Source organism: Papaver somniferum, chromosome 2, assembly GCF_003573695.1.
Source record: "Papaver somniferum cultivar HN1 chromosome 2, ASM357369v1, whole genome shotgun sequence".
NCBI lineage: Eukaryota > Viridiplantae > Streptophyta > Magnoliopsida > Ranunculales > Papaveraceae > Papaver > Papaver somniferum.
In genome coordinates this window covers 211,997,567-212,014,530 of record NC_039359.1, presented here as the reverse complement: position 1 = coordinate 212,014,530, position 16,964 = coordinate 211,997,567, and the positions used below count along the sequence as shown (strand labels likewise).

General features: G+C 38.5%; 1 protein-coding gene and 1 pseudogene across 1 annotated transcript; both read right to left on the bottom strand.

Annotated features, from left to right (window-relative positions):
- Positions 1-7,112: 7,112 nt before the first annotated feature.
- LOC113352761 lies at positions 7,113-7,634 on the bottom strand. Its single transcript, XM_026596539.1, has one exon. The coding sequence runs from the start codon at positions 7,632-7,634 to the stop codon at positions 7,113-7,115; it is 522 nt and encodes a 173-aa protein (XP_026452324.1).
- A 627-nt stretch (positions 7,635-8,261) lies between these two features.
- Positions 8,262-15,104, bottom strand: LOC113352760 (annotated as a pseudogene).
- Positions 15,105-16,964: the final 1,860 nt, after the last annotated feature.

Sequence of the window (16,964 nt, the reverse complement as noted above, 5' to 3'; positions counted from 1 at the left end):
AGGTAAGTCAATTTGCCTCAGTTGATCATTTAATGGCTTTCTTTCGTCTTCTTTGCTACTAATTTAACATCCCCATACTGATCCCCATATTGTCAATTCTATTTATGAAGTGTGAATCGGAAGCCTTTTAAAAAATGGCTTGATGTCCTAGAGGAATTAATATCGTTCTGCCCTTAAAGATAAAGGTTTCACGATTACTGTGCCTCCTGGTTCGTGGCCCACTGTTCCTTTGAGTGAGAAGGAGATTTTAAAAGGTTCATGGAGTGCGACTCGTATGCCTGTCGCCCTGGGTCAATTGAAAGAAGGTCTCCCGTTTCCTCTCTTTGATCCAGAGGTTACTTTATTCTACCAGATTCTTGCGAAGATGAACCGTGCTGCTTATCAGCTTAGTGGGGATGCGATTCGTATTATTCGTGAATTTTCTCTACGAGATACCGGTGTCGGGAAGTCTCTTTGCCCCCATGTATTTAATTCTTATGACCCTGCAGATCACACTGTTGAGTCTTTCTTTCAACAGTATAACGTGTATTGGTCCATGAAGGATGGTTCGCGTTTGGGTATTTGCATGAACAGAGCCAAGTTGAAGGATGGCACGAAAAGGCTTTTGAATATCGTGGATCATCATAGCAATACCAACAACTATCTTCGACATTCCAGTGATCCTAGTTGGATGAACTTCTTCTTGATTATCGAGGGTCCTATTCAATGGGGTATTAATGCAGATTGACCCCTCGTGATGCCCCAGATGTTTCGCTAGTGGGATCTGAAGCTCTCGCATATTGTAATTGGGATTTCAACTGGCCTGATCGAGAAGATTGTGTATGGATGTTTTTCTTATTCTTCACTTTTTGCTCCATATTATGATTCTCACGTATTTCCCTTGGATTTGTAGTTGGTGAAGGAGGCCACTTCGCTTGAGAACAAAACGAAGGCAGCGAAGGTTGCTGTTGAGAAGAAGAATAAGGAGCTCGCAGGAGGGAAAACAGGGAGGGGATCCTCGCGTTCGAAAAAGGTAAGGTGGCTTTCTTGTCATGTAGATGTGTCTTTTTATTTTAGTTGCTAAGTCATTTTCCTTATGCTTTCAGTCAACTCTTGAGGGAATTGAGGACGGAGTGGGAGGAGATGATATGGAAGGTGAAGGCTCTGAGAACAAAAAGGGGAAGTCTGACCATGAAATTCCCTCCTTCGCTCATAAGTCCACAAAGGCGAAGACTAGCAAATTCAGCCATACCTCAACTTGGCCTAAAGGTGCATCAAAGAACAAGACTTTTCTCAACGTGGTCAATCCTTTAACCTTGGGCTCTAATAATGCGTTTGCCTCAGTTAATACAGCTGTACCTGTCGAGATATCTTCGTTGGAGAAGTTTTCCATCGCGGACTCTGAGAGAGGAATGAGTTCAAGTGGTCATGTTCATTCTTCCCATACGACGTCGCCTGAAAGATCTTCTTCTGAGGGTACCAGCATCGATTATGCTTCTAAGATAGCTTCTATTGCCCAATTTTCCATGTATGATCCTCATCTTGCTTCCATTCGTGATTTGGCGTTGAACCTTGTTCCTCGTTTTTCCCCTAGTACTTCTCCGTTAGGATGGGAGTTCCATTCCGAGCTTTCTATTGATCATCACCTCGCGTTTGATTATTTGGTAAGTTTTCCACTGGATAGCTCTTCCTTTTCTGTATGATGTGCTATTTTATGGACGTCCTTTGCATGCTTTTCTGAATGTGTGCCGCTCAATCGCCCAAGTTGAGGACTATCGCAGGGTTGTGAAGGTTGTTCGCGCTCAATCTTCTCAACTGTCTTCCCTCAAGAATGAAGTCACAAGTCTTCAAGGAGAAGTTTCTCTGCTCAAGAAGGACCGTAGCCGGATTACTGAGGAATTGACTGCTAAAGTAAATTCTGCTCGTGTTCGAAATGAGCTCTTCGCAGGTAAGCCTTCTCACATTTCTTAGTTGACGGTCGTGAGGTTCCTTGCAGAGATCTTCAATTTGTCCGATATAGCCATTGCTGCGAACATAGATAGGGAAGCCCTTCTGGTACATTTTAATTCCCTTAATCAAGAATTTTTGCTGGCTGCGTGTGAGGAGGGTGAAGTCGAAGATGATACCGAGGACTATAGACACAAATATGAGAATCTTAAATTTGAATTTAGGAAATTATATGGGATTATAGGTTCATCTCGGTCTCTTGGTCGGTATTTCCGAAGCATTGCTAAGCAGTAAGAGCGCGAGAAAACTGTTTTGACCCGTGAGAAGAATGAGGTTATTGAAAATAGGTCGGGGGTTCTTCGAGAAAATCATGAGCTTCGCGTGATTTTGGAGAAAATCCGGAATCATCTTAGAATTGAGGATAATGATGATTTTGATAGAGTTTTAGGCGAGATTGAGGAGAATAGAGTTGTTGTGGCTAAGCATGTAAGTTGGGTTGAGCAATATCAGAAGGCCTTCAACTCTGTGATCATGTATAAAGAAGGTGTCCTTGATAGCCTGTCTCGGTCTTGTGTTTGGTTTTCTTTTTTAGTGCTCTGACCTATTTTTCTTCTTCGCAGAAAATGAAAAGAATCTAAAGGCTGAGGTGGAGACTTTGTCAAGTAAGCTTGTAAAGGCACAAAAAGAGTTAGAAACTCTTAAGGGAGAGGGTGAATCATCTTCGCAGCAGGTGCTTGACTTGACTGAGAGGCTTACTTTGGCAAACAATGATTTTCTTCGTGTGAAGACAGAGGCAGAGCAATATAAGGAGAACATGGAAGCTAGGTATGCTTTGATGAGGGCCCTGTTGGCTAATGCTAATCGCCAGGCGCAAAGGCTTTGCAAAAAGATTACTAGGGATACCGTTGATTGCATCACCACCGAGAATAATCTTCATGCTAGGACATTTCCTGATATTCCAGTTTCGGAAGATGAATCTGTGGAGTTTTGGGTTTAGTGATGAGGAAGAGGTTGACGAGGAGAATGCTGACGATCAGTTCGCTAATGAGGAAGGTATCGACGAGGATGAATCTCCTTTGGAGGATGATTTTGCTGAGGGAAAGGATGAAATCGTTGTGGATGGTGTCCAAGGCGGGCGTCCACTCCCTCCTGCCGCCGAGGATGGTCAAGATCCTGCTTCGCAATCTCAAGGTGGTGCTTCGCAATCTGGGGCCAAGGATTCTTCGCAAGTAACTTCTCCTTCGCATGATTGGGCATCGTTCTGACCATGCTCCTCCATGAATATTTTATCTTATCAATATTGTTTCTCTAGTGCGCTCCCAAGCTTGGGGGGCATGATATGCTTTTTGGTGGTTCATGTTTTCCTTTTCATGTTTGTTAGAGATTTTTCGAACAAGAGTAGATGTATATATGCACTAGTTTGTTATATGTCTCACAATATTTAAGGTTTCTAACTAAAAGGCGGTAAGTACATGAAATTAACATCCCCATATTTGCCTCTGCTTCCCACCTTCGAGGACAAGGGGCCTTAAATATTGTTCTTGATTTGATAGGATTATTGCATAAGGTAAGTATCTTTAGAGAATATAAGTTTGTTTATGCGATCCTATAATTATCATATGGTCTTGAGTGTGGTACCCGTAGTATATCTTTGAGAAGAAGGTGTAAAATAATGAGCCTAGGCATGTTATGATATCATAGTATATCTTAAGATTTGTTTTGAGTATGGTACTTATCTGAGAATTAGGGTGTTCGCCTTTAGTTCCTTCGTGTTGCCTCAGCAAGATTTCGCGTCGTGCTGATGGTTCTTCTATCGCCTTGAGTTCTTTCGCGTTTTTTTATTTTTGATTGATTTTATTAGGTCTTAATTGCCTCCTATTTAAGGTCTTACTGCCTTCCCCACATAGAACTTTGAAGGACTTATGGTCGCCTTGGGTAGGGTCTTCCACCTGTTGGGCGAAGAGATCTTGGTTCCATGTGCTCTTGCGAGTTATTGGCCATCGTTCTCGCCTTATCGGTGTTATTATTCTTACCTCCTCAGGCTATTATGCGACAATGTACCAGGCCTAGGTACTCCCGTGAGTAGAAAGCCCCAATAAATTGTCGTCTTTGACAGAATCAGCTCCTTAATGGAGGGTGTCGTCCATTTATATTCCCCCTGAATCGCCCCTTCAAGGAGGTCACCCCTAACCATATCAGTTGGGCCCCACCCATCCGGTGATACAACGACCAGTGTTGTCGCAACCCCATGCTTTTAGCCTATACGGCTTATTAGGCACGAGATCACACCCTAAGTGGGGTTTCTTTGGACCGAGTGTATCACAAGTTCCAGGCCATCTTCTATCTCCACTGGAATGCTTTTGCACCCCATACCAGAGAACTTATTCGCTGAGTGGTTCTTTCTCAGTGGCCTCCGATGGATAGGCATTTCGCCCCAATATAAGTAACTTTCCTGGGATCAACAACTATGACGCGCGTTAGGGCTTAACGGTCGCCTCTTACACACTATGCACTCCTCCAGTCGCACAGATTTGTGCGAACTAAGTTGACACGCCATAATTGTAGTCCCAACCTCCCTAGGTAGATTAATCTTTGTAGCCTCACTGCATAGTTCTTATTTCTCCTTTGGTTTGCTCGTTTTCTTGTCAGGAGAACTCGTTTTATATTCAGAATTCCTTTGGTTACTACATGGTTCATTCCTCTATCTCAGCTACTCAGGTGATCTTTTCTTTCCTTAGATTGGTGTTGAGGCCTGGTTCTTGGCGACGTTATTTTTCTTGTCTTCGCGGATCTGTCTCCTGGTTCTTTTCCGCGACCTCCTAGCTTCCCAGTTGGTAACACGTGATATATCATTAATTTCGTGATTTCCCCTTGTAGCAATTTGGGTGTAATCTTCGCGTAGAACCATTTTCCCCCATTGTTTATTTTTATACGCCATTCTTCTGCTCACCCAATATCCCTTTTTCCTATGCATATGCATCTCGCCCCAAAGGTTCTCATTTATCTACCTCATTCTTCTTGCACCTTCATTTCTGTAGGATCTCTTGTGGTTTTCTCTGTATCCTGTTTCCCATTCGTACTCTTGTATTCTTCTTCTCAGATTATGATTTTCTATCATCAACCATTCATTCTCTTGTGCAAGGTTGATTGGTTCCTTCATCAATATCTTCTCTATTTCTTTCCTCTGTAAGAATCTTCTTCGTTCTCGTGCTGGAGTGCTAGGATCTCCTCATCTCGGTTCTAATAGCTGAATTGGCTCTCTCTTCTCCCATTTCCTATGGTAATATCTATCATTGGTCTATCCGGGTCATATGGCTGCACCCAATTTGTCCAATATTGTGGATCTTCCCTGACAATGGACGATTCTTTTTCATACCAACCGTTCAGATTTTCCCTCTGCATGACTAGGTTCTTTGATGTTTTTGAGTATTGATGAGACGTAGTGTTCTTGGAAGGAGTTTTTCACATAACTGAATTCCAAACAGTGATGACCTTAGGTAATGTATGAGATTATTTTAGCGATGATCAGGGAAATGGCGGTAAATAATAATCTCACTCAATCAGAAGATGATTTCTATCTGAATATAAACAGGCGAGGGTGAATCCTCCCTGTTTCTAGCGCCAAAATGTAGTTGAGGAAAATCCCACAACTACACCCAAAGAAGTGATAAGAACACTAAGTCTAAGTTATGAAAATAAACTCAAACATTAATGATATTATGCACCCCTTGACACTAGATATGATCTTCACACAAGCTTTATATGGAAAATATGGTGTTATTATTGATATCACAAGGATCCATACATGTAAAGATAATGATGATAGTACAAGATAATTCTAATGGTTTCTTCTTTTCCCTTCTAGTGATGGATCACTACTCTTGTTCTTTTATTGAACTGTTTTCAACCTGCCTCCCTCTTCATTATTTGAATCCTTATATAGCCGGTCATCCTGGTAGAAGACAACTGAGTTCACGTACAAATCTCTGTTAGCTGATTCCTGTTCATTATGTCTTATTCGCCATGCTTTGGGAAGATGTCGCCATCTCTCGCGTTGCAGCTTTGTGCTCTTCGTGTTGTGCTCGTCGTGTTGTGCTCGTGTTTGACCCCTTTGTCGCATTGGTATTCCTTCGCCTAATTTTTCTCCTCGCTTATACTAATAGTCGTCTTAGTGAGGGAGAGGCTGTGGGTTAGTCTTGTGCGATATTTCACCCCTACACAATGAATCACAGCAACATCACAAGAACTAGTCGCAGTAGGAGAAATGACCATGGTCATACTTGTTTGTGCATCTCATGCATGGGTGAATCTGTAAGACCACTTCCTGCAACAACAATTGCTCGAATATAATTTGCATTCAACTACAGTTAAAGCAATTTCAAGTAGAACTGCGGCTAAAGAAATTAGAGAAAGAGCTAGAAGAAGAAATTCACCTTCTAGCAGAAAAATATGATCAAGAGAGCTGTGCGGAACAAATATGCAAAATTTACGTTTCCGATATGTTTGAAAGACACAACCAAAAATGTCCTATTTTTGGTAATTACGCCACTTCGGGTTTAAATCTTTCTTCAAGAAGCAAGTTTTGGATTTTATATCTTGCCCAATTCATCCAAAAAGAAATGTCAGAAGACTTAACTGTTTAATTTATGTTATGAAATGTCTAATGTCTTATCAACAATTTCATGAATTTTGAAACTTATGAGCGTTTTCTAAAAGTGTTAAACCTGACATATGAAAAGAACATTCAGAATCTAGGAATTGCAGGAGTAAATTTTTTATGAATGTTCCGCAAAGCATACAAAAGAAACAAATGGAAGTTGCAAGAACTGAATATAGTCCAATTACGGGTACATGAGAAGTTAGAAGCATGGAAAGTTCATGTTAATACGGCGGAAAATTTCCCATAACAAGAGGAAATCTTGCCTTTTTTGCTTTTGGCGCAATCTTTTTCTTCATGAAATTTGAAGTTCAACAAATTGGGCAACTGGATTGAGAGATTAAAAGTTGTAAACTAGAGAAGAATCCTATTTGCACCAACCAAACTAGAATTTGGTTTCAACAATTAAATTTGAAGTACATGAATTACAAATAAGCATTGCAGTACTGTAAAATTTTATTCAACATGAATTACAAATAAACATTGCAGTACAGTAAAAAAAAGTTAACCTATAAAAGATGTCCCATAACTAACAAGAACTTCCAACTAAAACACCATTAGAAGAACTTTTCTTGACAAATCCTCCTGATCCACATCGATAACTATTTCTGCGGACTGGAGAAGAAATCCAATTGCCATTAATCCGTTCTAGATGAGCCCTCAATTCCCACTTGCGGCATTCGATTTCTTCCCCTGACAAAGGAAAATATACAGAATATATAGAACGATCTTCGCCCGTAAGCGTGCTTCTAATAGGAACTCTACCTGCAATTATCCCATACCACCACCCGTCCTTGCAGAAAACATCAACTGGATCACTTATGTTGAAATATGATGCTTTAAAATTAGGAGGCATGTGCCTAATTTCACTGCGAGGCACAACTTCTCTGAGCAAGCACTTGTCATTATCTTCTTCATATAATTTGGTGTATTCAACCAAGAACTCGTCTTTTTCCGTTTGCTTGATTATTCTAGCTTCGAAATATGAACCCAAGAATCCTTCTTCTGTACTGCTTACTTCTACTAAATCACCATGAAGAAACCCGCCCATTTCTGTCAACTGCTATAGCGGAGTTTAGAGACAGAGAATGAATGAACTGAATATAGAACTTAATATTTATAGACAGCAGAACGGTGCAAACGAGTAATAGTAAGTAGACGCGGATAGTAAGTAGAATTTTGGAAACATGGCGCAAGGAAATTGTTTAAGGGGGGAGCCGTTTTGACCATTTAGTAGACCTCCATTTCAAGACATTATGTCCCCCATTTAGCATTATTAAGCTACCTAAATAAAGAGTGCTTGGAGTCTGGAGGCTGCAGGTCTGGTGCAAGGAAAATCCCAGCCAAATGAATACAATCACATGACAAGTACAAGTTTTTGCAAAGGGGTAGTTCATTTGTGACTAAAAAGATCAAAACACAGGTACACGTAACACGTTTTTGCAATTGAATTTCAAAGAGGAATGTGGAAGAGGCTGTTGTATGAATAAAGTCTATTTTGAGAGTGTTGAAAAACAACGGTTACTTTTTCTAATATAAAAACAGACAATAAAAATAAACCGCAATTGTGTACACAGGGTTAACCCTTCCTTAAACTGCAAAAATAAAAATAAATGGCACCAACAGAGTTGCTGGATCCATCTCATCAGAAAATATAGCTGGAGGGTAAGGAAGATCATTACAAGGACATGAGGTTCAACCGTCTCTGCACTTCCTCGACAAAATTATCCATGTCTAGGCCTGTCAATATCTTTCCGATATCCGAAATCCGTTTCCGATTATTCGAGATCCTATAGGATTTTATCCGTTTTATCGGATATCGGATATAATATATTATCGGATATTTCTTTCTTACCATATCGGAATCGGATTAGCCTATATCCGTTTGTTTAGATATCCGATATGCTAAGGAGTAAGGACGTACTTGTAATTTTCTCCTATCCTAGTTATTTCACTCCACTAGACACTCGAAGTCATTTCTTTTTTTCATTTTTTCTTCTCTTCTTAGTTTCTCAGTCGCCTCTCGACTCTCATCGCTCTCGAGTCTCCACTCTGTCTCTGCCTCTCTAGATCAATCAATCACTCAGTTGTTTATCAATCACTCACCCGCTCAATCAGGTATTGATTCTCTTCTATTTTCTATGTTCGATTTTTGTGTTTGATTCATCGATTCACATGAAAATAGGTTTTTTGTCTTGCAATCAAAAATTAAGGTTTGATATGACTTACATGTATGGATGAAATTAGAGAAAGATTTGAGATGGGTTTAACTTACATATTGATATAGTTTTAGGGTTTGATTGGATTGATCTATTTTTGAGATGGTTTTGTATTCAATGATTTTTCGACCAAAGGGTTTTGTATTTGGTCATTCAACTTCCTCTATGACTATAACTACCTATTCTCATCAATTTATGCTTGGACTACATAGGGTTCTTCTGTTCTGAAGCTATTTTTTTTTACAATTTCTTTGCTCGGGTTTGAATTTGGCATGTTGTGTTACTTCATGATACAGTAAATTTGGGTTTGATATGAAAATTGGTTGAACTGGAATACACAGCAAGCACTTGCGAAAATGTTAAACAAACCAGCCAAGGGCAAGACAGTTGCAACCTCAAAGTCAACCCCTTTGCCTCAATCTCAATCAAATGCTGTCGTTTCTAGGGGTGGTTCACAATAACAAAGTGTTCAAGCTTCAACAATTGGCTCAACACCGAGTACTAGTGACACTAGGAAATTACCAGAACTAGAAGAGAACCTAGCTGATGATAACATGCCAGGCTCTCATACAGATGATGAATATGGAGAAGCTGGTGAGGATCCACTGATAACTGCTCTGAAGAAAAAGCTTAGAGCAATAAGGTCACCAGTGTGGGATGAATTTGAAAGGGATTGTAAAGTAAGACACAACAAGAAAACACATGTGAGGGGAGCTGTTGTACTAGGTGCATGCCATCATTGCAAGAAGGTAGTTGATGTTGATAGTGTTAGTGGTACTACAAGATTGCGTAATCATCTAAAGATTTGCCAAAAGAGACCACAAAACAAGGATGGACAACAACATATTTCTACTTCACTGAAAACATCAGGTAACAAATCTTTAAAATTAGCTAATTGGCAGTATGATCCTGCAGTTTCTAGGGAATACATGGTTAAAATGATTGCTAAGCATGATTACCCTCTCAACATGGCTCAACATTTTTACTTTAGAATGTTTTGCAAGTCTTTGAACCTTGCTGTTAAGATCATGAGTAGAAACACAACCAGAAGTGATGTGATGAAGTTTTTTCATGAACAGAAACTAGAATTGCAAGTAGAATTGGATAATCTGACCTCTAGATGTTGTCTTACAACTGATATATGGACTGCTAAGCATACTAAAGATGGGTATTGTTGTGTAACATGCCACTACATAGATGATGAATGGAATTTGGTTAAGAAAACATTAACTTATATTTTAGTGCCAGCACCACACACAGGAGATGTTCTCACAGAATGTATCAAAACTCGCACTATTGAATGGAACATATATAGGAAATTCCTTTCTTTAACTGCTGATAATACTGCTGCTAATGGTGTGATGATGAGAAATTTGATTAAGTGGCTAAATAATAAGGATTGTCTAGTTCTTGATGGGGAATTGTTTCACATGAGGTGTGCCAACCACATTCTTCATTTGGTAGTCCAATATGGTATGAAAGTTGCTGCCAAGTTTGTGCAATCAATTAGAGATTTTGTTAAGTATGTTAAAGCTTCACAAGCTAGGAAAGAGAGGTTTGAAACGGAACTGTCACAATGTAGGTTGTCTGGAAAAGCAGTTAGTCTTGACGTGGACACTCGATGGAACTCAGTTTTTCTTATGCTTAAAAATGCAATTGAGTTGAAAAAAGAGTTTCAAAGATTTGTTGTCCTTGATCCTGAATTCGATTGTATACCAAGTGAAGATGAGTGGCAACAAGGGGTAGTTATTTGCAAGTGTTTAGAGGTGTTTAATGATGTTTCAACCAGGTTTGCAGGGATGAAGTATCCAACTGCAAATCTGTACTACAATGGGGTCTATGAAGTTAACAAGTGCATCAAACAATGGGAAGACAGTGAGTATGCGTATATCATAGAAATGGGGTTGAAGATGAGGGAGAAGTTCGATGTGTATGGGCTTGAAAGTAATTTGGTTATGGGCATCGGAGTTGTGTTAGATCCTAGATACAAAGCAAGATGGGTAGAGTTTCGTTATAAGAAGTTGTATGGAACTGGCTATGCAGTGGAGTATAACAAATTCAAAACAAAATTGACAGCTCTTTTTTATGAGTATGATTCACAAAACTCAAATGCAGATGAACACTATTTTGGCGCCCGCATCTCTGTCTCTAGCTCAAGTATGATGGATTCAGACAATCCAGATAAAGTATGTGATCCTGAATATGCTGAGTTTATGATGGAGAACATTGAATTTGAGGTGCAGAAATCTGAGTTGGACAAGTATTTAGAAGAACCAATTCTTAGCAAAGGCTCACCAAAAGATGAGTATTTGTTTGAAATCTTAAGTTAGTGGAAGCTAAATGCACCTAAGTACCCAACTCTTGCAAAGATGGCAAGAGATGTCTTGGCTATCCCAGTCACCAGTGTGGCATCCGAATCAATGTTCAGTGCAGGTGGTAGAGTGCTTACAACACACAGAGCTTCATTAGATCCAGAGCTTGTTGAAGCATTGTTGTGCTTAAGCGATTGGTTGCCATATTTCATTTGTGAAGGTAACATTTTTTTTTTTGCTTAAACTCAGTGCATAGATCCATCTGTAATCTGTTATTCTTCTTAGTTCCTATTGAAATATGTTATGACTACATAAGAGAAAAGCATCCCGGGTGCTGGTTTTGACCAGTATATTTTCATTTAGAGAGTAATGAGCAGTACAAAACAAACTATCTACTTAGATGTTTTTTCTGAAATACTACTAATCTCTATTTATTGTTAGCACTTCAATTTAGATCTAATATATGTGTGTTTGTCTGAATGCAGATATGGAATAATTGGAAATCAACGACGAATGAAGTCAAGAGGGTCAGAGGATGGAGCCTGGAGAGGAGAGTGACAGATACTTATCTTACTTTCTATAGCATTTGCTTGTATTTCTTTTCATGTATGTGTGTGTAAGAGACTTACTTAGAGACATAACTACTTAAGAATAATGTTTTAAGACTTTTTGAAGACAATTTGGATGGTATGTATGAGAAAATTAACTTAAATATCACCTTTGCTGCTCTGCATATGTTTTACAGAAAATAGTTGTTTTTCTTGTCAGAGTCGGATATTATCGAATAAATATCCGATAGCTTAACCTGTCGGATAACAGAATTCTAAATATCCGAAGGATATTCTTCCATTGACAGGCCTATCCATGTCAATCCACTCCTCCTTGTTGGATTGCATGTCTCTAATTCTAACTTGGTTGGCACTTTTTTCTCGGTCAACAATCACCATCAACGGGATCCTAGAATCTTCGGCTCGTTTCTTATGTTTGTTAAATCTTTTATTGACAAGGAATTCTGCTTTTATTTTAGCACTCCATAGTTCACTTACCAACATAGCAGCTTGCCTCAAATCCTTTCCCAAAATACTAACCAAAACTTCTGTTTCCGTAGCGCGAATCGACTGATTAGCATTCTTCTACATTATGAAAAGAATTCTCTCAATTCCAAGGCTGACACCAACTGCCGGATTTTTTCAGTACCAAAGATTCCAATAAGATTGTCATACCGACCTCAACCTTTGTAGTAGTGTCTTTAACAACAGCTTCAAATATAACCCCAGTATAATAGTCAAGACCTCTTGCAAGACTCAAGTCAAAAACCACTCTTTGCATGCATTTTGAATCTTCTAATAATTCGAAAAGAGTCTTTAATTCCATTAGTGCAAGACCAGATCCATCGTTTTCTAGGAACCGGCTGTCCTGTTTCAATTCAGATAGCAACTCCAAAGGAGGTCCACGTTTCATTACAAGAGCACCAATTTTATCTGCAACTTCAGCAGTTAAGCCCTTCTTTTCAACCATTTCCTTTTTGATAGCCTTAAATGGTTGCTCCTCTTCCATATGCTTGTCTAGCTTATCAATGCTAGTGCATATAGTTCTGAACTTTTCTGGTGGAACTCCACAAACTTCTAACATTCCATCCAGCAACTTCCGGTGATTCATTTTTATCTATAGTAGGAAAGATAGTTATTAAGCATGCAAGGATTGTAAGAAAGCTAAAAACAATGAGCAAGAATTAACCAAATTTGCAAGTATGGACACAGAGACCAAGCTCCAAAGACTATGAATCTATGAAGCGTGTTGATAACATTGTCCATCATAAATGCAACATGAGAATGTATGAGAATTGAAATTAATACCTCATAATCCCCAAGATTTAATTCATCCAGCAGCTCGGTCAAAACTTTGACAACCTCAAAATCCGGCTCCATTGAGCAATATAGACCAGCAATATCAAAATCACACTGGTAGAATTCACGGAATCGGCCATCGGATGGGTTGTCCCTTCGATAGACTTTACCAATTTGATACCTTTTAAATGAAGTTATCTTCTTCATCGCTACATATCTAGCAAATGGTAGGGTCAGATCATACCGCAGAGAGCATAGCTCACCACCCTGTAAAAACACATTATGAACATTACTCTACTAAATGTTTAAATAAAAGGAAAAACAAGTTCCCAAGTCCAAGCACATAGTGTACATTGAAATTGTTCCGAAGAAACTACATCACACTAACCAAAAAAAGAAGGCCAAAATAGACGGCTTAGCAATTTAGTAATGTTGAAGACATGCAAATAAGGATAAATTTGTTACCTGATCAGCAAGGTCAAACACCAGCTTTGAGTCTTCACCATATTTTCCCATGAGAGTCTCTTTCAATTCAAAAACTGGAGTATCAAGGGCCATTGCGCCGTGCCTTTTAAACACCCCTTCTGTGATTCTAAATACTCTTTCCCTAATGCCCATTTGCTCTTTTGAAAAATCTCGAGTCCCCTAATAAATCAAAAAACAAAATTGAAGTATACCAGAGTCAGCCAAAGAAAAACTTGAATATTAAAGACTACAATCCCAACAATGTTGTTTTTCTTACCTTGGGAATCTTGGGAAGTCTTCCAATCTCATTACTTTCTACCATCTCCCTCACTCTATTAGTAAATGTTTGAAGTTCTACATTCTTTGGCTCAAAAAACAAAGAAAGATCAGGTACCCATTCATCCAAGAGTGCTGGATCCCCACCAGTCTTCAACCTGTCCTTAAGAATCTGCTTTATTAGCTCAGTTCCTTTACCCAAAACCATCTTGTTTTCTGTTTGACTTCTCTCTGAGTCCATCCTTTCAATTGAGTAAATTGCCAACGCAGCTTCCCAAGCAAGTATATTTCTAACAAAGGCCATTGATTTGTTTATATTATGAAAGACGCTAAGATAATTCTTTTCTAATGCAGCTAGCGTTATCAACATCATCCCATTTCTCAACTTATCAATGTTAGGGCAGCGATTTTGAAACATCTCCCCCACCTCGGAGCCAGCAACATCTGCCAATAATCCAGCTCGATAGAAACTCTTCTCACCTAGAAGCCGGACAGACATCTCAAAAGACATAAATGTATTCACCAATACCTCCTAACTCCCTGAAGACAAAAATGTCTTTACCTCCTTGCTACCTACTCTACTCGACGAACCATCCCTAACAATCTTCACACTATCATCCAGTGCAACGCGTGTTACCGAGTGTATCTGCTTAAAACTTTCCCTAAAACTTCCATGAACCTCAGTTATCTCAGATATCAACCTACAACCCTCCCTTTCACCAACAAGATTTGATCTTTTAAGTAAAACCTTAAAATCCCTGGCAACAGCTACAACATCTTTAATTAAAGACCCATCACCAGAATCGTCTGACCTGACTGCTAATACAGATGTGTCAGCCTTCAAAGCCTCACAAGATAATGCAGCAACAGAATCCGCAACAGTCGATAAACAAGACAAACAAAAATCCAAAAGTGCACAAATGCCAGCACCATAACCAGATTGCTCTAAAACATTCAGTTCCCCAGGAGTATATCCTGTGTTTTCTATAGTCCTACCATTTAACGTCAAAAACGAATCTAAAAACCCTAAAGCAGAAGAAAAATCCAAAGCTTCAAAACCAAAACTATCTTGGTTTAGGGTTTTGCAAATTAAATCAGGCAGAAGAAAACGAATATCATTCTGATTAGTGAGTATGAATCTGTTTAGAAGTAAAACAATACATGCACGAGTTTCTACTAATGTAAGAAAATTCTGAACAGGCTTTATATCATCACCTAAGGAGTTTCTTGTAAGTTTCAGTTCTTCATCAGAAGCAGAATCTAATTTCTTTAAATTCTTGGAAACTGAAGAATCAATATCTACCTTACTGAGACTGTTAGCGATAGCGTAAACAGATGATGAAGAAAGAGATGAACCCTTTCCTCCGATTATTACCTCTGAAAATAGAGATTCCCCGCCCATTGTTGATGGACTCCCTCAAATCGTTTTCTGTGTGGTGTGAGTATTGAGAATCCGACACTGAAATGATTTATATATTGATTGGATATGAGCCGCCTAAATCCTTTTGAAGGAATAAAAACCCTAGAAGAAGAAGTCTGAAAAAAATAAGGAAACAGAGAGAAACAAAGACCTAAAATAACTCGGTTTCCTAAATAGAGAATTTAACGGGGACGGCAAATTTCTCAATGTGTTAACCGGGGTGTTTGGATGGCGAGAAATTACTCGTGGACTTATTTTATGAAGTCGAAAACTCAGGCCTTTCGGCGAACTGGGCGAGGAGTTTGTGGTTTTTCTTAAGAGGTTGAAGAATTTTATTACTAAGCATGACACTACTTCCAAAGTAGGCAGCTTTTTGTTTCACACAGTAGGTATAGTTATTCGGGGGGTTGGAGGTCAGCTTGTTGCTCGATTTCCATCCATTGCTTTGTCCTTTGAGATTATTTTTCAGTCACTATAAAAATTATAAAAATATAGTTCTTTATATTAAATAAAAAAAAGTAAAAAAGTAAAGTTTTTGTGAAGTAACTTCTTATAAAAGTTGAAAAGTCAGCGCGTTTGAATGTGTTAAAAAGTAAATAGTTAATTTGGGCAGAGAATTTTAAAACAACTTTTAATAGCCGAAAAATTAACTTTTTGTGAAGCAAAATACTTATGTTTATGGTATCCAAACGCATTAGATTAAACATTTCTACCTCTACTATCCGAAGCGAGAGATTGAGCTGACATAAATTCAACGGGAAAAAAGGGTTAAAAAAATTCGAGAAGAAGAATTATTTCTATTTGTAATCTCTTTAGTACTTTGAAGGTGCTTACAGAGATAGGAGTGATTTCTAAAACAAGGGATTTTTGTTTCGTAAGATTCCTACCTTTTAACTTCTAAAAGTCACTATAAAACTGGTTCGCAAATTAATCATAAGGGTGTGTTTGATAACAGAAAAAGAAAACAGTTCTGAATATCGTTTGCATATAATCACTATCTTGTGGGAGTTAAGGAAGGACTGTTTATAAAAAATTCCATAGAGTTCAGACTAAAAAAAAAAATTAGACCATGATTTTTTTACTACTCCATGAAAATAGTTTTTATCAAACGACAAGACACACGCTATTGAGTCAAGGCCTGTTTATAAAATTCCATCAAGTTGAGATTAAAACATATTTTGGACCATGATGTTTTTACTACTCCATGAAAATAGATTTTTGATCAAACGACAAAACACATGCTACTTCCATAGAAATATGGTTAACTACATGGAATTAACCCCAATTAAACACAACCTAACTTCTCGATTTAATTAAGTAGAAAAGCTATCAAACAAGTTGATAAGTGAAATTCAAATCTTCATTCTCGTTCATTCTGACCCTACCAAAAGCTATGTGGACAATTGTGGTCAGAGTATTAGGAAATCCGGCTCTCTCATCAATTCTGACAATTTATCACTCCTAAATGACGGCTCCCAGTCAGCCCATTTCCCCTTAACACCACGTTTACTGTGTAACTGAAGAGCAAAAAGAAAAAGAAAAAAAACGCCTCGGAATTTCAGAACTGATCTTCATCTTCACAACCCTACTCATCTAAAATGATCTCCATTCTCAAAACCCTCCTCATCTAATTTGGTTTCTATTATTGTTCTGCTTCAAGAATCATCGATAACCGGAAACAGGTTTGTAAGCTCCGCATCACCATGATTAAAAATCTGTGAATCCATCATCCTAATTTATTTTTTTTCAAACTCTCACGAATTGCATCTTAATTTTTTTTTTTCAATCTCTCACGAATTTAGGCCAGAGAATTACGGATTCTGCATGAATTGATTATCAATT